The 20,908-nt window shown below is 39.9% G+C and overlaps 1 protein-coding gene across 3 annotated transcripts in view; it reads right to left on the bottom strand.

Annotated features, from left to right (window-relative positions):
* Positions 1-4,203: 4,203 nt before the first annotated feature.
* The window catches only part of GAB1 (GRB2 associated binding protein 1), a 107,639-nt gene continuing 90,934 nt past the window's right edge, over positions 4,204-20,908 (bottom strand). For 2 of the 3 annotated variants that reach the window (XM_068154058.1, XM_068154060.1), the window contains exons 7-11: positions 12,068-12,157; positions 9,811-9,904; positions 9,352-9,475; positions 6,384-6,506; positions 4,204-6,136 (exon numbers count right to left, since the gene is read on the bottom strand). In XM_068154058.1, the coding sequence (XP_068010159.1) occupies positions 5,978-6,136; positions 6,384-6,506; positions 9,352-9,475; positions 9,811-9,904; positions 12,068-12,157 (590 nt within the window). In that variant the 3' untranslated portion in view covers positions 4,204-5,977. The remainder of the gene's footprint in view (positions 6,137-6,383; positions 6,507-9,351; positions 9,476-9,810; positions 9,905-12,067; positions 12,158-20,908) is intronic. The other variant, XM_068154059.1, reaches the window with a different exon arrangement.

The following is a 20,908-nucleotide window of genomic DNA, read 5'->3' as shown; positions in this document are numbered from 1 at the left end:
GTACACCTTGACAAAAAGGGTCAAAACTACTCCTGAATCTGTGTGGCCTGGCTCACACCACAGAATGCACTATCAGAAAACTAAGTACTCCTCCTGTACACCAAAGGCAAGGATACTCTTCAAGAAACACAGACCACAGATACCACTCCAAAAAACGTGGAGTTGAACAATGAAATTCACAGCAAGATGCAGCACAGCCCATAAAGGTCAGTACCAAGTGTACTTGCATCCCAATCCTGAATTTTATCCTAGTCCTTTTACAAGGGGGAAACAAAACCACCACTCACCAACTCTTCCCAAAACTAAATTTTGCTTCCACTCACTATATAGTTTTTAAGTGCACCACTTTTCCTGAGTTTGGGAATGCTCTGGCAGCACCAATTTCTTACTGTTTCATTGCAGATATAACTTACCAGGGAAAGGCTGGGCAACAGTGATGGATCCTGTAAGAATCTTCCCAAGTGAATCCTGATGATTACTACAAATGCTGCTTTTATAACTGCAAGAAATTTTGCAGAGTCTCTGTCTTACCAAATTAGCCTTTGATGTTCTAAACTGCACAGGATGTTTTTTCCCTGTGCCATTTTACTCAACAAAAATACTACAAAACTAAAAAGTTTTCCTAACATTGCTTTTTTGTTCTTAAACACAGAAGTAAAAGGTATTGGCCCAGCACTTGTGGTTTAGAAACTGAAAAAGAATTCTGCTGGCTTGTTAAATTTGGCATCACAGTGAGATGCTTGCTTTGCAGGTTCTTTTTACCAAAGCATTCAGTGTTTCTTAAATTAAGTGATTACACAACTGCACTCTTCAGCTAACTTGAGTCTTCCCGAAAAGCTGAAGCAATTGTAGGCCATCCCTTTCAAATAAAACATAGGAGTTTTATTTTAAAGACCATCTAAAAAGAAAACCACTGGCAAAAGAGCAGCCTAGCTCTGGTCAGCTAGTAAGGAGACAGAAGAAACCCTTCAACTAGGCGTGCAACCAACACCTCCTATCCTCCCATGTATTACTGAAAACCAGGTTGAGACCCACTCTCAAATTGCTTGTCAATTAAACCAGAAAGCCAGACAAAAACCTCTCCAGTTGGCAGCTGGCTTATCTACACCAAATTAACACAAAGATGTCATAGAACATTTATTACACTAATTTCTGGACAGGCACTTTTTGTGGTCATGGACCACATTAATATTTCCATGTAGTAAGACAGACAAGAACTGAACCTGAAGAAGCTGTGGTTGGTGCAATACACAGAGATTAAGAGCAGATGCAAGGAACATGGAAGATAATCCCCAAATTTAAGGTCACCTTTGGATAATGCCCAGCTTATTAAAAGCTACAGGTGCAAAATCATAGAATCATTAATCATTTCAGTTGGGAAGGAGCTTTAAGATCATGGAGTCCAATATCCAGATTAAGTGATATTACTGCTTTCTAAAATTGCACACCGATACTGTATGGCAATACCTTTTTGTCTTTTCATGACACAAGCCTCTATAGGAATGGAAGGAAAGGAAGGTTTGTCCAGGGCTGCTAGGTTTCCCAAGTAGCTTTGCAAGACAATTTATTTAATGGGTTGACTGCTGCAGTCAGTAATAGCTCAGTTTAAATATCACTGTGATAAAAATCTTGCCTAGCTCACAGGGCCATGTGAAAGCTGTAGAGCTGCCCATCACTCCCTGTTTAGCTACATGGAGCAACGAGTTCTAAATTACTTAATTAAAAGAGCCAGACTGTAATTTGCCTGCATGCCCTATGTGTGGCACTATGGCACAGCTGTCATACCTAAATGAGTTCTTATTTTTTTTACCATAAACACAAATCTCTGTGAAACAAAACAGACTGATGGTCACATTTTTGTCTTTCCACCTTCTTCAGTGCCACTTCACAAATTTTTAGCAGGATGGAACAGCTATCTTTGCACCTGCACTTCATGAACCCATTGTGAAGGCATCAGTGTGTAAAAGTGTGGCCATTAGTACTTACAGGTAACATGCTGTTCAGCTTATAGCATGATGTGATACCAAATCACCTTCAGAGTCAGTGGACAAGGCACTATGTTTTTCTTTAGATTTTTGTGAGCAAGACTGTATTTGTTTCTAAAAGAACTTATGCATGTGGCATATGTGGAGGTGCTGGAACGTGTCCAGAGAAGGGCCACAAGGATGATCAGAGGGCTGGAGCAACTCTCCTATGAGGACAGACTGAAGGAGTTGGGGCTGTTCAGTCTGGAGAAGAGAAGGCTCCGAGGTGACCTCATTGTGGCCTTCCAGTATCTGAAGGGGGCCTACAGGAAGGCTGGGGAGAGACTTCTCAGGATCTCAGGTAGTGATAGGACTAGGGAGAATAGAATGAAGCTGGAGGTGGGGAGATTCAGGCTAGATGTGAGGAGGAGGTTCTTCACCATGAGAGTGGTGAAGCCCTGGAATGGGTTGTCCAGGGAGGTGGTCGAGGCCCCATCCCTGGAGGTGTTTAAGCCCAGGCTGGATGAGGCTCTGGCCAGTCTGATCTAGTGTGGGGTGTCCCTGCCAATGGCAGGGGGGTTGGAACTAGATGATCCTTGTGGTCCCTTCCAACCCTGAATGATACTATGATACTATGATATTCCCACAATTACACACCTGTACTTGCAGTTTAAAATGGTATGACACACACAGCAATGAAAACTATAAACAGATTTAGTGACAGAAGAAAACAACTTACCTGTTTGAAGAACACCACTTGACAACACTCAAACTACTGCACTGATATCTACTGCAGTTTCCACCAGGACCCATCTCTCTAACAAGTGTCCTCACAAAGCTAGTAACTGGAAATTATGGAAGTTACACAAGGCTAGTATCAAATCTAGTTTGCTTTCTACCACCTACCATTTTAGGATTCACATTTTCAATTCAATATTCATATCCCTAGACTACTGAAGAGCTTGGACACACCTGCAGCATGAAGCTCCATTCTTTTATTTATAGGTGAAAATGAGATGTATCATCCAGTCATGGCTCTGATTTGGAACAGACTTTGGACAACATCTCAGTACAGTAAATGCATTAGGGGAATTAGGGGAAGAAAACTCTGTAGAAATCTAATTAAAGAGAAATTTTAGACTCTTACTTAGAATGCATTATACTGTCTGTACAGGCTGAAACCCACTGTTTTCCTTAACAAAAGGAAGGGAAGAGTGGATTCTCAATCATAATAACAATCAACATTGTGAAGGCTGCCAAATTTAAAATGAAGAAAGAATAAGTGTAGTCTGTAAACCAGTAAGTGTAATCTGTAAACCAAGGACTCGTATCAGCAACCAGAGCAATACCACCTTGAATCGGTAGCTTAAGGAGAGATCCCAGCCTAGGAAACAAATGCTTTTAGCCTTTTCTACTTCACTAAGAAATAGACTCAGAACATCTGAATAAATACTATAGATATCCAAATACAAGTATCACAGCTTGATAACAAAACCCCAAAGAGTTTTAAGAACAATACATAGCTGGTAAACGTTTCAAGGACAGATGAGTTAGGGATAGGTAAAAGATGAGCAGCTTTCCAAACCTCCTTCCTCAAATTCTCCCATGTGTTCAGAGAATAACCACACCCTTTAAAATGTTCCACCATCACCTTACTCCTTGGGTGCACACACGAGTACAGAAGTCCACAGTATGGATTCTTCTCCCCAGTGGCAAGCACCAAACCAAATATGTAGCCTAAACAGCAAAGTGATTATCTAACCACTCTTGTTAATGAGTTACAGGCACCTCAGCAGTGGAGATGCACTGCTGTTAGTGCACGGATAAAATGCTTAAAGCCAGTGTCCTTAAACAAAACTATCATGACATCAGTCACTAAGTACTCACCATGCCTATGGGTACTTCACCTCTAGCATCAGTGAAGAAGAATTTGCTTCTGCATAGGAAAACTGTGGAAGCAGATTTGAGCTATAGCTCCAGAACCTTGACAGACTTGAGCTGCATTTAACTGAGTCCTCAAAGTCCCCTGGCTCCCAGAAGACTGAGGCTTCACCTCATTCAGCTGCTTGGTGCAAGGTTTCAAATCAGAGATGAATTTTGACAACTACTTCAGCTGTCCATTTTTTTAAGAGGCACCAAGAGGTGATCTGCAGTTCTGAAATGGTGAGCTTGGTATCTAGGCACCTTCAGAGACGCATGAACAGGGGTTTGCTGTTTGACAGGACAGAGTTTACACATCAAAACTGAACAACTTGATTTATTTAAAATTCACCTGAAAATGCATTGTGTTTAGTTTCTTTTTTTCCTTTTTTTTTGTTTCTTTTTTTTTTTTTTAATGGACATTCAAAGCATCAAAATATTACTAATTTAAAAAGAACCTTTGTTAAGAATAAGATAATTTACATACTGTAGATTGTGGCAGTGAGGGGAGAGAAACAACCAACGGTAGATTAGGCACAGTACTAAGGCCAACATGCCAGAAAACAACACAGCTCTACGTTCAACTTTTAAATGATCTGGACAAAAGAAAACAATTGGGAGGGAAAATAAAACCAACCACTTACTTGAGGGTGTTTGTGTAAAACAAAAGTGTTAGTAAGTTTTCTACCTACACCTAACTCATTCACGTATTTAAAGGACTCTATCTTCTTCCAAATAACAACAAATGGTTCTAACCCAAGGCAGATTATTATTTGGAACTGGCATAGTAGAATAAAGGGTCACAGTATACAGAGCTTAAAATCCTGTACCAGGAAAGGGCAACATGTGGTTTACAAGGGGATCATTTAAGTATATCACCTAATTTTTAAAAACAGAGATATAAAACATCAGTTGCATAGGGATTTAAATATAAGGCCAAGCAGGAGATTAAAGTAAAATAGAGATCGTAAGAAGGGCACTATGGTGTCAAAACATAGTATTTCCATTTGAATTAATGTCTAATTCAAAATCACAGTATTTTGCTAGTACTACAAACAGTGAATGTCAAACTGTCCCATTAGTCTTGAACTGAAAATTGACATTAGAACTTCTAAATAGTACAAAACTAAAGCTCATTGTCTAAACCTGATCAGTGTATTAGCACAACAGTGCTTGGTACGTACCTGACTTATATACTCTACCTTCTGTAAATAATATAAAGGTTATTTCTTGTTAATAAGTGTGAGATCACAATATTACTGCATGCCATCTGTGGTTTGCAGGCTTACTTGGTATTTAATTATTCAGTCTTTAGAAGTGTAAGATCCCACCCTGCAGAATCTTCACCCATTCAACGCAGAACACTGTCATTAATAAAATACAATAGAAGTTCCACCATTGACAACTAACCAGGATTGTAGGCCTAAACCCAGTACAGTTCATTATTATTAACTCACAGCAATTTTTTTGTTAGGAAGGTAACCTGTAGACTTCCAAATAATCTTGTGTGTATTAAATATAAACAAGTATGTAACTGTCATCTCTTGGCATTTCAAGTAGATTATTCAATTGTGAAAGTATGTCTGCAAAATCACTTTGAAAAGTTGTTAAAATGAAGTTCAAATATTCATTTCTGTATCTACATGTAGCTTGATTAACCTAAAATTGTAAGGAATAGTAGTGTAAGGAAAAATAATAATAAAAACAAACCAATAAAAACTTCTCCAGATGAATTAGACTTTAAGGTACACTAACTGGGAATACCTGAACCAACATTGTAACTGAAAAGTGCATAAACATAGGAATACTACAGATGTGTTAACTACAGAACAAAAGGTTTTCTGAAAGCTAAGCAAGGCTAATTTACAAGTTATTTACAGACTGCAATTTTTCCAGAGACCACAGAGCCAATTTATGATCTTAAAATTCCTTTGATGTATACAGAGTGTCCTTTGGCTCCCATCCTTATTCAGTCAAGAACCTATTCACGCACCAGTGAATCAGGTACCATGCAATCAAGCACCACTGCCATCGTGGTTCTGTAATGCTTCAAAATTCACTCCTTGCTGTTCTCGGACAAAAAAGCAGGACTTTCATTTCATGCTTTTTGTAGGTGTTTCAGATTCTGTAGACTGTCTCCCATCAGTCCATGCCTCTCGTGTGTTCTTCAGTGCTAGCGTTTTCTGTTGGTCGACCACAACGTAATCAACTCTCTCATCTGCCACACTGCTGCCCGAACCACTGCTCTTTTTCTGGGGAAGGCAATAGAGAGTGAAGGACTTAGGTTTAAATAAATCAATAGCAAAAGTAAGCAGAGGTCCCAGAAAGATATAGAATAGGCACAGGTCTCCCTGAAAGGTCTGACATAGGCTGCCCCATTGACCATGTGACACGCTCATTAGGATAACCTTGCTGGAGGTTTGCTCTTTCCCAGCAACTACTTGTAAGAAAATTTTCAGCTCCTGATGGCAGAAATGCAAGAGTTGAAGAGCTGCTTACCTTACGAGGTGGGGTAGATTTCCCCGAATCTAGGTCCAGATCTAAATATTCTACTTGTTTATCTCCTTTAGGTTTTACCATAGGGCTGCTTCCTCCATCGAGGTTGTTGCTTCCAAACAAATTCTGAAATGATAATTAAATATCTTCAGCTACAAATGTACATGCTAATGGTTCACATGAACAAATATGCTAATACACTGCCAAAGTATTAAAGGTTAATGAACTGATTGAGAGCTTTAGCAATCAGTTAAACCATGCAAGTTTTGTTGACATCGTATAACAAGGGGATATATTCTGAGTGCAAACGGGGACAAAATTGAAAGCCAAAAGCCCCAGAACCAACCCCCCAAATTCCAGGTTGCCACCAAACCAATCTGTGCTTTCCACCTAATGTCCCTTTCAAACTATGAGAAGAATGGAGTGTGGTTTGTTCTTTTAAAATGAAGTGGTTGCATCTCACATTTAGCATTACTTAATTACAAACATTTTTACATTGCTGTTCAATACCTTAGGGGAATTTCAGCCTGACAGCAGTGGCACAACTTGAAATGAAATTGTTTTACATTTCATTCAAAAGCCATCATGATTAAGCTGAAAATGATGAATTATTATTCAGTCCATAGGACCAAAGGATTAATTTTTTTGACAACAATGTGTAGGGCTGCCTGAACTGAAGTTGCATTCTAAATACCTAAATTTTAATTAGCTCAGATTTTCACAACCTCACCTCCTCTGTCCTCTCCCAGCCTGATCCCTCCCTCTTAACAGGTGTTATAGGAACAGTACAATAGAAGGACTCTTCTCTAAAAGATAAAGAAAAAAAAAGGAAGACAGAGGGCAGCAGTCAGCAAAAAAATGAAGAGGAAGGCAGAAGGAAAGACAGAAGGGCAGGGCTGACAGCAACTTGAAGGGAAAAAAAGCAGAATATTGCTGATTTTATTAAATAAAACTAAAGTACAACATGTCCAAACAAGAAAGAGGCTTCAAAGCTGATGACAGATAAAGGTGAAAAAAAAGTATGGACACCCTCCTAAGATGCAGTTGGAAGAAATAGAAATTTCCAAAGCATGTATGTAATTAGCACATGTTAAAACAAAAGCCTTGAGATCTGGAAACATTCAGGTTCTCTAGGAAATAAAATGGTTTATGGGTTAAAGCTTAACGTGCTGGGCTTTTTCAAATGCAGTTACCCATTATAGCTGTATTGTCCAACTCATTTGATGTCGATGTGGTACCAAGGCCAAATACAAACAGAACTGAAAGTTCATTTTTGTTGCCCAGATTGTTTAAACAAATGTATGTCTTTAAACAAAGCCAAAACAAAAATCAAGTTTTGTATCAACATTTCCAACATAAAGAATAAAAGAAAAACCTTATCAGTCTTTAAACAAAAAAAAAAAGGATCTGTTATTTCAAACAAAATTGACAGGCAGAACATAGGCATTAGAAACAGAAACTTTAAATATATAGGAAGGCAAATGGAAGTAGAACAACCTTGAAGAAAGAATGGTGCAAGCAAACAGAAGATATTAATGACAGGCCATCTGAGATGTGATACTAACGACACCGTCTTGACACTGAAGTTAAACCCCTGAAATGGCATTATAAGAATCAAGAGGCATCCCAAGTTTGAATGGAGAGTCTGCTGCAGGGACAGCTGTGGGCACAGACGATTCTAAACCTTTCCTTTTTGCAACTGTAGCACTACCAATTACTTACCAATGCTGCTTGTAAGAAGGGCTAAGCTTTTACATCATTGGCTCCCCACTGCTGAAGCACACTTCACCTGGGAAGCACACCTGCACTGCTGGCAGGTCAGACATGGTACAGAGCACAGCCCAGGCTCCTGAGCTTGCGCTGAACCAGAGCTGCTGCTTCAGAGAAAGCAGCAGGAGGAGGGAGGACCTAATGGTCACCATCCAGAGGCAGCAATAGTCAGCTGGAGGGGAGGGATGCTGGAGGAGATCAGGGAGAGTATCCAGAGCAGCAGGGGATGGGGAAGCAAGCAGCATTGAGAAAGAAGAGTCCAGAGTGTACTGCAGTGGCCAGCACATGCCATAAGAAGGCAGACAAACAGAAAAGAGGGTGCTACAGGTCCTCCTCAAAGAAGGTCTTTCATAATGCTTTAAAGATGAAGAATGCTGCTGTGTTTCCTACCAAGAGCCCAAACTGCAAAAAAGTGGTGAATGCACTGAACTATACTCCACAAAAACCAAAGCTCAAGGTCCAGGTTTTCCTCCAGTGCTTTAGGGGTATTCTGGACCACATCTTAGTTCAGGCCTAGGTCTACTGCTATTCTGTCATTGGTTCTTCTCCCTCTCCTTGCTCCCCAACAAGACAAAATCCACAGCATACATCTTCAACTTTTCCTAACTAGCTCTTCACTCAATATCTGAAATACTGTCTGATGAAATTGTGTCCCAAAGAGGAAAACCACAGATGATCAACCCACAAAGACCCCTTCTATCCTCTTTTTCTGAAAGAGGCCTATAATTGTACACATGGCTCTGTCCTTAAAGAAAGTAAACAACAAATACAGATTCTTTTATTCCCCTGTTCTTTCTACTTTCTTGTAAGATGTCCTTCTAATAAAGGTTTTTACACATCTCAAGAGTTCCTAAGTCAGTTTGTTTTCTTGATGTCATAATACTGAACTGGTGCACAGCCCAGGACAAGCAATTACAAAAAGGAGACAGTTTCTAGGGAAGAGGGGGAAAAAAACAAGTCATGTCTTGAACTGGGTAACACAACAGATATATATACACTAACTATTCTTTTTGTATAGGATCATGCTCTTAACTTCTTCAGTGAAATCTTACCAAAATGACATATTTTCTATGGACATTTTTTTGTTACTATTTTGATCTAGAAGTAGAAGAGTGATGCTGAGTGGAAAGATCTGGTTTTGCATGATTTAAAAGTAAGGACTGCACAGGAAGAGAGTAGTTAAGATGTAGGTTTTACATACTGGGTCTTCAGTGGACTGATTTGGATTCATGGATACATAATTCTCTTCACTGTCGTGCGAGTCACTGCTGGAAGTTGTGCTATGAACTGAGTCCGGTCTGGGAGACATAGGAAACCTGGAGGGGCTGATTACCAGGAATTATTTTACAAACAATACATCTCAAATATCTTAAGCCTCCTGGTGAACAACAAAACCAAGGATATTAGAGCTGAAATTTTCATTTAAGTTTACTGGAGTGTCACATTTTTTTGACTATACACAGTGCCTTACATTTAATATTATGAAATGAAAACTCCAATGGACACAGTTTCAATGCACACAAACATATATACATACACACACACACACACACACTTCCAATAGTATTACACAGGCTAAAAATACAGATGTGCACACATTTATTAACATTCTACTCAATGGAAACAATTAAACCAAATGAGGAAAAGCTAAGAAACTTACTCTCGTGCAAAGCTTCTGGTGATAGGAGATCTAACTGGGGCTTGTAATTCTTCCCACTCAGGCAGAGGTTTTATTTCTAGTGGAGCTGGTTTTGCTATGTAAGAAACAGACAGTCTTAAAGCACAGATCATTCCTGAATAAGCTTACATTTAATAGCTTTTCAAAGCCTAAATACCCCAAAAGACCCCCAATTTTTAAAAACAGTAAGTCCAAGTTAGGAGAAAGAGAGAGTGTTCAGTTCTCAGAAAGCCATGCCTTCTATTTTTAATCTTTCCAGGCACTGAAAAGCAATATTCATTAGAAAACAACCCCCAGTTAAAGAATTTTGCAAGATACACTTGTACATAGTAATTCTGTTTTGAAAAGAGACTCTGGAAATGGCAACATCATGTTCTGGCTTTACTCTGCTATGATTACTTCTTGAACTGACAAGCCCAGGACAGGGCTGATGGACTGTTTCAGCAGAGCCAACTCCGGGTGCTCTTCTTGGCTCGTGGACAATTGTTATTATGCAAGCCCTGCCCTGGCTGCATACATGTGCCCTTGCTGATGAGGTTTCATAGCTCAAGGTGTGGGCAGAATCTGCAGCAAAGAAAGTTTGCAGAAGTGAGAGATGAGCCAACACCCAGCTTCAATTCCAAGAGGTGCTTGGCTGGCTTCAGCGCTTATCAACAGATGAGCAGAGCGGTGGCACGTCTGTGCCGCCAACGACAGCTAACATCAGTCTAGAAAAGGTGCCATCCTGAAGTTCCATTTTCAGAACAGAATCACAAATAAAGTATTAGCAAGAAACACATTTTTCCTCCCTCCAGCTTGTATGTTTCACCCCTCCTAAATGTTAGGGGGGAAAATAAATATAAAGAGACTTGTGTAAAAAGAATAAACGTGTAAAATTTTCAAAGTTGGAATCTTAACTTCACCCTCCCTAGAACTGTTTTTAGGACATAAAATGCAATGTCACTATAACAACACCCTTTCCTCTCCTCGCTTCCCCACGAGTTTGCTGCCTGCTAGTAGATTTACCAGGATCAAATGTCAGGCATGTCACACTAGCTGATGTGGAGTAAGCGCCATCACAAGTGACCACATGAGGAACTGACAGAAATCAGTTGCTTAATCACTGTGGTTGTCCCACAAGGACTGTACAAGCAGAACTGTACTCATTGTATTCACTCTTCAGACAGAGTTTCTTGAAAAGTCAGCTGTCATGTATTGAACACAAGGACTCCTGATTAAAATTTTCTGGGTAAGGATCAGTCTGTGGTATCCTGGTTTTCTCCTTTTCTCTGTTAAGAAGTCATCATTATGCACTCAAAATCTATCAAGCCTACTCCAGTAATTCTGCCACTTTAACTCACTTGCTCATAAAAAGCTGTCACCACAGACTCAGAAAAGGAACTACAGCTCATCTATCTCAAGATATAAGGTATCACATAAGAGTGGCAGAACCAAACTTGACGTAGGTAAGATGATACTAAAGCATGAGTGACACAAAAATCATCAGCTTGGCTCTAGCCCTCTGTAAAGGCCTAAGACTACCTGGCAGATATAAATGGTGGGCAAGGTACTGCTCCAGCAGAAATAAAGTCAGGACTTTGTCCAAAACCCACTGAGAACAGCAGGAATCGGGAATATCCAGTTGCCAATGGGCTTTAACAACCAAAGGTACTGATCAGTGTAACTGCTGTAAGATTATCTGTAATGTTGAATTTGTCCTCTACTTCTTGTGACTGTGTAAGGCACCAACTCAGCACCTTCAGCAATGACCATCAGACTAATTGCAATGCTCATTAAGATGCATAAATACATCTCTGTACTAATAAGTTGTCAGAAGATCAATATTTGGCTTTATTTCAGTGTTTTATCAACAGCAGAAGATTCAAATAAACTGATTTGATGTTATTGCCTAACAAGTTATTCCAAGCAACTATACTTGATGATAGAATGTTATATACTTGTTTCTAAATAAACAGACAAAAGTAAACCCAAAATACAAACCAGCTACAGTTTAAGAGCTCAGAACACCCATGTTAATGTCAAGGAAGTGTTTCCATGCACTGCTCAAGCCAGAAAGACTTTAATTCCTTATATAAGAGAATTTATGCTTGGCAAGGAAAACGTTTCCATCATCTTAAGATTACAACAGAAGTAAAAGAACTATACAAGAGTCAAAGTTATTCTAGAATAACAGTTGTCTTAACTTTTGTTTTACTTATTTTCATAAAGCTCCATATACATACAGTGCTAAAGTACATACCCTTTCTTCTTGTAGTAAAGTCACCTATGGTTTGTGAATCAGTTCGCTCTAAACCATGTGCTTTAGGTCTTAAAATTTTAGGACTTTGACCTAATTGGTAAAAAGAAGACTCTCTTAATAATATTCTATTTGTAACTGGAAAATGGAAAGTTGTAAACAAACAGCAGAACCCCCTGCAGAAAGATTAACGCCACAAGCATAAGCAAGCTGCTGAAGGAGAGTTTTACAGTCCAGCTAGGTCTCACACTAAGGGCTTAAGCTCCAAACCAGAAACAAAGAAAATACTGCATGCAAATAACATGTTGGAGGCAAGCAGAAAGGGTATACAAAAAAGGGCTAAAAAGTGCATCAACAAATATTATAACTGATCATTACTTTTAACTGGTCTCAAGACGTGTTACATAAAAAAACCTCCACATTTGGTGAGTATTTATCATGACAGGAGAATAGTCACATTTCAGATGCAAGTTGAGGTACCTTCAAAGAAATTCCATCCTCCTTAGTTACAATATTATTTTGGTGATACTCTAGGGGTGTCTCCTACCCACAGTGTATTGCCCACTTGAGAAGCCCAAAGAACCCTTTCCCACAGTGTTTATTAAATATGTTCCTCAGGGATGTCTGTCTGTACCAAACCCACATCTCCAAGCTTACAAACACAGGGTCGTTCCGAGGTCCGACCATGGCACAACCCAACTTCCACCAAAAATGACCCTGTGCTAAAATCACATCTTCAACTCCTTTTTGTAATTGTAGACACCTATAGACAAGTGCAGGAAGTGCACAAATCATTCCCCACATACCTTTCCTACATGCTGTGCCATCAGACAACGTAACACTTGAGATGAATTTGGTAACTAGGTGAAGAATACAAACTACAAGAACATTATAGCCAAGAAGTTCCCTACAGGCAATAATATAAGCCTTCTCCCAGCACAGAAGTTTTTAGTCAACTTCACCAAACTCTTCAAGTCCTTCAGGTCACATTTTCTGTTTTAAATAAGTGTGATCAGTAAAGCACCCTGACCCTAACCTTGCATGAAAGTCTAGCTGACAAAGTGTTAACATCAGAAAAGGCAAGGGTCTCCAAGTGTTTAACCAGCTGTTGTCACCAATAAACCATATGAAAGGCAAATTAAACCAAATAAAAAGTTTTTAAGTCTGATTACATTAGGCAGTTGCCCTACAGCACCAAGTGGAAAAGGCCTAGTACAGACTCCAATGGGCTGGTACTACCTACAGCCACTGAGAGTGCTTTGTGCAAAATAAATTTGGCAACAAACATCAGGAGTTTGCAAACCTCTACCCCAAGGGTTTTGCATATGAAGTGCTCTATTACTGTTATCTCTGAAGTATTGGGAATGATCAAGTAACAACAAGAAAGGTAAACAGTAAAGTTTTGTGCTGTATCTTAACTTCTACACAGTGCATCTGAGAGACCATGCAGGTAAGACAGAATTTATTTATGACTAGTGTGGCATAGAAACTTTCTTAAAAGAAATGAAATGATTTTCAAACAGACACTCTTCCAAACTCAAAATCAGGTGCTCCCTCAGATGGTTTGAATGCTGCTGAAAGCTGTCCCTCCCATAGCAGGGAGGTTGGAGTAGATGATCTCTAAGGTCCCTTTCAAGCTAAGTCATTCTATGAAGCATCTGGGCAATGCTGACCAAAGACCCAGAGGGTAAAGTGGTTCCCAATGCATTTCTGTACAGTATGCTGTTGGCTGGAGCAAAGTCAAAAGCATGACCCAGCATGTTGGCCTAGTTCATTAGGAGCCGATTTGATATTCTTAAGTACATTGCCTACAACTCTATGATAAAAGCTTGCCTGTATAAAAAGACCAAGATCTTAAAATCAATTGAACAAATGTAGAAGCTCAAATTCAAACACCTTTTATTAAGAACAATTTGATGCTGAGTATCATTACCTAATCATACTAGTTTTGTCTGCACAATTTTATAACCAAATTTGAAAGAAATTTGGTCCACTACAACTCAGCTTAAAATGCCAGTCACCACACTGACTTAGGAGCACAGGTTGTAAATATGGTGAGAAATCTAGCAGCAGTAAGAGGGTTAATGAAATATTTGACCAGTGTATACTTTATAACCTCTCTGCTCTTATAGCCAAACATACCTGAAGTGCCTGAAACCCATAATACAGAAGATAAGCCCAAGGAACTCAGGGTCATGACTCATTATTTCTGCTTCTGTTAATCACTCTGTGGTCTCCTGCAACTAACCTTCCTGAACTGATAATCCCCATTTGTAAAACGTGGGTATTATATAACTGCCTGCCTCTGACTTGATTTAGACTTTCAAAAAAAGCTATATGAGTAAGTACAGGTCCCTACAATATTGCTCTTCTGCATCACACAAGAACATACAAAATGTTCCAGTATAAAATAAACTCACAGCTTTCATCTCTTGCTGCTGAAAGGCTGTTCATTCTAAATAAATTTGGTAGCAAAACAGCTTGCTGCTACCGACCAGCCAAGATACTGCAAATCCCTTGTTCAATGTCACAGAGAGCTGGAGAGTTTGTGCAGGGTTGTTTTGATTTTTTTTTCCTCCTTTTTCCCTATGAAAGAAAAAAAAATAAAAGGCCTAAGCTCTGTTGAGGACCTTCTACTGAAGAAGAGACCTGACACCAGGCAAAGGAAAAGGGGAAGGAGAAGCGCAAACACAAATCTGAGGTAACTTACTTGTGTCTGCTGTGCAGAATTCTTCCTTAGCCCATTTAAAAAGATAAAGTAAAAAGAGCTGGGGCACTGAAAGCTTCCCCTTGCTCCCTCAAGACATATTTGTAATAAATCCATCAGAAATTTTAGAAGTGCCATTCTTTTGCTAAACACTGGCAGTTCTGTTACGATCTTCAGCCAGATCTGTGAACAAATCCACATCAGCTTTAGAACTTTTAACCTGAAGTACTGCAACTGAAATTCCAGGTGCTGCTCCCAAGTAGCTTCACTAATTTTCTCCAAGAGAGTGTCCCTAGAACCTTCAAGAAGCAACAGGCAGAGTATAAAATAGAGGAGAAAATGCCTCACACCTTGTACAGCCAATTGGTCTCCAACACCTGTTCTAATCAGAAATAATCACTACAAGGAAGGTTCATAGAGATGCTCTTCAGGCTTAGTGAAGGTGGAAGGGCAGGAGGTCTCTATGGAAAGCCTGGCTCCATTCAGGGAGAGAGAGACATCCTGGTAAAAAATAGAGTTTTTTAATAGATTCCCTGCCATTGGCAGGGGATTTGGGACTAGATTGATCTTTAAGTCCCTTCCAATCCAAACCATTCTATGATTTTTTTATTTTATTTTTCCAACTGAAAAGGAAAAAATTTGTGTTGCAACACCACTGGATGAAAACTTACCAAGGGAAAAAAAAAGCCCAAATGAGCTATGGCAAGTGAAACCGACCAAACAAGAAGTGAGAATTAGATGTTTGCACTGTTCAGTCAAGTCACCACCTGCGAAATGCAAAGTGCTCCAGCCAGGAGAGAGAAGCTCAGCTTCTGCACGTTCTATCTGATGAACACTGCAAGGGCACTCTGAGCTGAAAAAATCACTAATGAAGTCTCCTGTTCTAACAAATGGCTGCTTGTAAAAACTGCCAAGCAGAACAAGCGATTATGGATCTAGCATTGGAGTGCACTCAGACGGCATGAATTCTGCTCCTGGCATTTTGGTGTGTGTCAATGCTGCCTTTGTCTGAGAAGTCATCAGGAGAAGAGTCCATTTCACATGTTTGATTTTGTTTCAAATAACGGTTTAAGCAGGAAAACCTCTTGGTTTTTCCATCAGCTAATATATTCTCTCTTCTTGATTTCCATAAAACACTTGGAACATAATGATGGGGGGGGGAAGAGGGAGGGAAGGGGTCCCACTGCAGCAAATTCCTGCATGGGAGTAGGTGGATCCTAACATTTTTGGTTTTGAGGACGTCAGCCACTCACTGAAGAGCCTCGTTTGTTTTCAGACTATCGCCTTGAAGCGCCAGTGCTAAATAAGATTTCTGTTAAGAACTCTTCTCTTCTGACTGGCTGCTTGCTCCATGGCTTGCTGACAAGGGATTTTACGTCAGGGAATTGCAAACATCCTCACGAAGGAGGCCAGCACTCTATTTAAATACCAGCTATTTAGGGCTTAAAATTTTATGGTAAATCTCCTAACTTGACAGAAAATCTAAGAAATGTGTGATCTGTTAATGCTGTTTCCTGGCCAACAGGCCTAATCCTCATGAGACAAGGAGATCAGATGTAGGAATGCTAGAGTAGTGCTTTACTTGGAACAGCAAAAGGCAAAACTAGCCACATAAGTGGCTAACAGCAGTTTGTTTCTATTAAAAAATATACTTCTTCCTTGCTTTTCTCTGCAATTAGAGAAAACTGAAATTTGCACTGAGGTCCAGGAATTCCAGTACTCAGAACCACTGTAGACTTTTCCTTAAAAAACAAGGCTGAAGCTCATGGTCTTACTCCCAGGGGGTTTATTATTTGGTTTGCATTTCTGTGAAATAACCTCTCCCTTTCCTTCTCTTCCTCACCTCAGTGAACTCTGACTCCTGGGTACACGGTCTTCAGCACAGAGCTCTACAAATATCCTGCATTTGCTTTTTCATCTCTGCTTTTATTAAGACTATTTCCTGCCAAGGTACTTCCAATTCAAAAAAAATGTATGCAGTTATACAACATTCATATCCATTTCCATACTAGCATCTGACAAAAGACAGGAACATCATTTGTGTGTTTAGTTCTCGTCAGTGACAGAACATGGATGGTGCTAACTACAATCTGTTTAGGACAGTAAAAGCAAGTTGAAATACTAAAAATCAACTTATTCTTTCAATAATATGAAATATAAAAAGGAGTCATCTAAAGAGAGGCTGTCTAGTTTTCTTTGACATCTTTGTGTTCTCAGCATGACCTCTCAGAGCACTGGCATTTGGAATGCTTCAGAAATTAAGAATGGGGAAAAAATATATCAGATTATAAAGCAGTCCAACTGCATCTGACACCTAAGGTTCACTGGCATACATAAAATACTTGCCAAATGCCATAAAACTATTCAGAGAATAGCAAAGCTGTTAATCATCCAAATACTATTTGACTTCTCTAATTTGTGAGTAACTCTCCATGCCTGTATTAAAAAAGCCCCCAAGCATGGTGAACTAAAAACATTCAGTGAAGCCAGTTGTTTTAAGACCAAAGTACAGTGTTCTGGAATGTCTATTGATTAGTAGTTTAAAGCTGCACCAAGATTCATGATGTCCAAGGGATACTACTTAAGTTCTGCGTCCAGTTCTGGAGCCCCTATTACAAGAGGGATATGGACATGCTGGAAGGTGTCCAGAGAAGGGCCATGAGGATGATCAGAGGGCTGGAGCACCTCTCCTATGAGGACAGACTGAAGGAGTTGGGGCTGTTCAGTCTGGAGAAGAGAAGGCTCCGAGGTGACCTAATTGTGGCCTTCCAGTATCTGAAGGGGGCCTACAAGAAGGCTCGGGAGGGACTGCTCAGGATCTCAGGTAGTGACAGGACTAGGGGGAATGGAATGAAGCTGGAGGTGGGGAGATTCAGGCTGGAGGTGAGGAGGAAGTTCTTTACCACAGGAGTGGTGAAGCCCTAGAATGGGTTGTCCAGGGAGGTGGTTGAGGCCTCGTCCCTGGAGGTGTTTAAGCCCAGGCTGGATGAGGCTCTGGCCAGCCTGATCTAGTGTGGGGTGTCCCTGCCCATGGCAGGGGAGTTGGAACTAGATGATCCTTGTGGTCCCTTCCAACCCTGACTGATACTATGATACTATCACTTTCCCTCCTTTTTAATTTTGTTTCTTTTTTAAACCCCAAAAAAACCAATGGAGTTCAACTTATTCACTGGAAAAAAAACGAAGTCTAACATTAAGTCTATAAAAAAAAGCCAGTGGAATAACATGATAATGTGGATATCAAACCCTGTGATTCCTTCAAAATGCACTAAGCACTGTGGGAAGAAAAACTGTACCAAGGGAGGGAAAGAAAAATAAATAGGGTGTTATTATCTGTGCTCTCTTGATCCTGCTCTCTCTGGCATCTTTGTAGTTCAATACTGCCAGCTCTACTGCTAGAACCAGAGCAAGTCTTGCAGTTTGTCTTCGTAAAACTCAAATGTTTCTTTCTTTATTATTTTTTTTTCCACAACCATTGTGTCCACTAAGCCATAGCTTCCTTTGCAGCTGTGACACAGCCATTCAAATGAAATCTCTACTTGAAATTCTTTGTTGTTTCAAAGTTCTGAAAGCCAAATCACAGCTGCAAGTTAAGGACTGGTGCATCGTAGCAAGGAGCTATGTAAATGATGGTATTTTTTTTATGTTAAGTAAAAACCAGCCTTGTAGAAGTGATTTTGTACAGACATGAATAAAAAGGTAATTTTCAGCTAAATGGAAGTCTTTGGAGCTTTTACAGGGTAAAAAAAAAAAAGAAGAGAAAAATAATTAACCTGTACTCAAGATGCCTTGGGAACTTTGAGGAAGCACCAAAACATTCCCCTCAAAACATTACTTTTTTTAGATACCTAAATGGAATGAACAGGAGATGTAGCTTCTAAGAGTAAATGGTAGGATTAAACACATGGATTTCTTAGAAGCAAAATGGAAACTAGTTCTGCTCAGAAAAGTCATCATGAAAGTAACAGCTGCTTGGTCAACAGATCTTCAGTTCAGATCTTGCTGCTTTTCAATGCCTGCTTGTCCTAAAGCCTGAGAACATGAGTGATCCTTTATTTCAAAATATGCAAGATAATCATAACAGCACAGAACACTGCAGCATTGCCAACTTCTCATTGTTACTATTTGCAAAGAGAAGTCAGCTCCTGTTGTCACAAATGCCTTATCTGTTTCTCTGAAGTCCTCTTTCAGGATGGTGTGGTGCTCCAGCTACATCAGGATGTGCAATATGTTCACATTGTCCAACTCAGACACTCAAACACGTAAATATTTAACAAGGAAACTGTTCACTTGTCTATTTATAACTAACTTCATGATTAATGAGGGTTCTTAACTTCCTTAACCAACCTACTTCACTTGGGACTTGTACGGCATCACACTACACTACAACAATGGGTGATTATTCTGGTCATCCAGAAGCATCCCTGTGGGTCCTATGGGGACCGGAATGTGGCAGATGCTTCCTGCCACGTGAAAGCTCTGTACACAATTACCTCTTCAAAGTGGGCCTGGGCTCTTAAATAAAGCAAACTGGAATGTTCTATGAAGTGAATCTGTTTGGGAGATACTCACAAGAAGCCATGGCAAAGATCTGGCTCCACATTTTTACAAGCCATCCCACATATTTGTGGTTTAACCACACAAACTATGTCTTGTAACATCTTAAATGAGAAAAATCTATAAGAAAAACAAGCAGATAAGATTTTTAACATTTTTATAATGATTACAAGTTCCAGCTCCATGAGAATGTTTTTCCTTTCCCTTGGATTTGTTTGTTTTCAAGGTGCAATTGAGTATTTTGTTGGCACCAAAAGCAGTATCTGCATCACTGGCTGTTTGTAAATCCCATTTTACCACTTGCTGAGCTGAAAATTACCAGGGCCAAGCAACAGACTCTTTCAAAGGCAATCTATGGACTCAAGCTGCTGGCAGCATCTTGGAATAAGTGCTGACATACTTTTGTTGAAAGCTAAGCCTTTTGTACAACAATAAAGGTGTAAATGCACTACGCTGACTGTTTGTCATCAGCAAAATATGTGCAATCTAACCCCAAACCAGGACTGAAAGCCTTGTTTAAAATGATCTTGAATACAATTATGTTTTAACATACTATGCTTGATCTCTGACTTAGATCATCACATTGGCACTGAAGTTGAAGAATGTTTAGACTCCCAGACCTCTCTCAGGCCTTCTCCTGGTCGGCTAGCATGGCCACCTGGGACTTGCCTGGCTACAGAGAGCTGTTTCTGGTGGAGTGGTGAACATTCACAAGCATCCTCAATCCTGTCAGCAGGATAGAGATCACAGGATTCACTGTCTCACATCACAATCCTGTTCAGACACTTTGAAGAGCACCAGGGAAAGTACAAGGTGGAGCAGGCTGTTCTTTGCTGCCTTTGTTGCCTTGAGAATCTGCATTTGGACATCTTTAATCCTACTGCTTCTGGTTGGAAAAATGGTATTGTGAGGAAGGAACACCTGACTGTCAACATGTCACCTAAAGGCTCTTCAGCAGAACCAGTCACAGCCTTTGAACAAGTCAGAGAATCAGACCCAGCTGCATGGATAGATGCAGTGTTTCTTTTGCCTGAAGCCTTTTGCTAGCAATAGCACGTCCAATTCAGCATCACAACTACATGCAACCATGGCAAGCTAAAGCAGCCAAAGAGCAGAAATATGAAATCAATACAGAAATAGCACCCTGAAAAAATAATATGGAAAAAAGAGATTACTTTCATGATTCAATTACAAGTGAATGCAGAAAAGCACCTGGCCAATGCCCTCCATTTTGTCCCAAGCAATATATCACTTACCTTTTGGTATGTTTTGCTAAAGAAATAGTGAAATACTTGGATTCAAGTTATTGGGGCAGGAAGCCAGCATCATGTTTTCAAATTACTTTCAAGACTTCCAGAAAGTACTGGATGCTCCCCACACTGGAAGCTCACAGAAACAGCTGTGAGCTAGAGAAATGAAACTATGTGAAAATGTAGTGTCACCTCCAGGAGATGTATCATTGTTAGAATACTGCGATCATGTTTTAGCCCATTTTCTAAAACAAAGCTCTAGGAAGGGATGGAAAAAAAAAATCCATAGGGTATCCCACACCTCACCATGGCCCCTGACTACTCCTACAG

Source organism: Melanerpes formicivorus, unplaced genomic scaffold (genome assembly GCF_026170545.1).
Source record: "Melanerpes formicivorus ecotype bairdi unplaced genomic scaffold, bMelFor1.0.p_v2 SCAF_27, whole genome shotgun sequence".
In the NCBI taxonomy this organism is placed as follows: domain Eukaryota; kingdom Metazoa; phylum Chordata; class Aves; order Piciformes; family Picidae; genus Melanerpes; species Melanerpes formicivorus.
The sequence above is the reverse complement of the archived record's forward strand: the minus strand, read 5'-3'. Positions and strand labels throughout refer to the sequence as shown.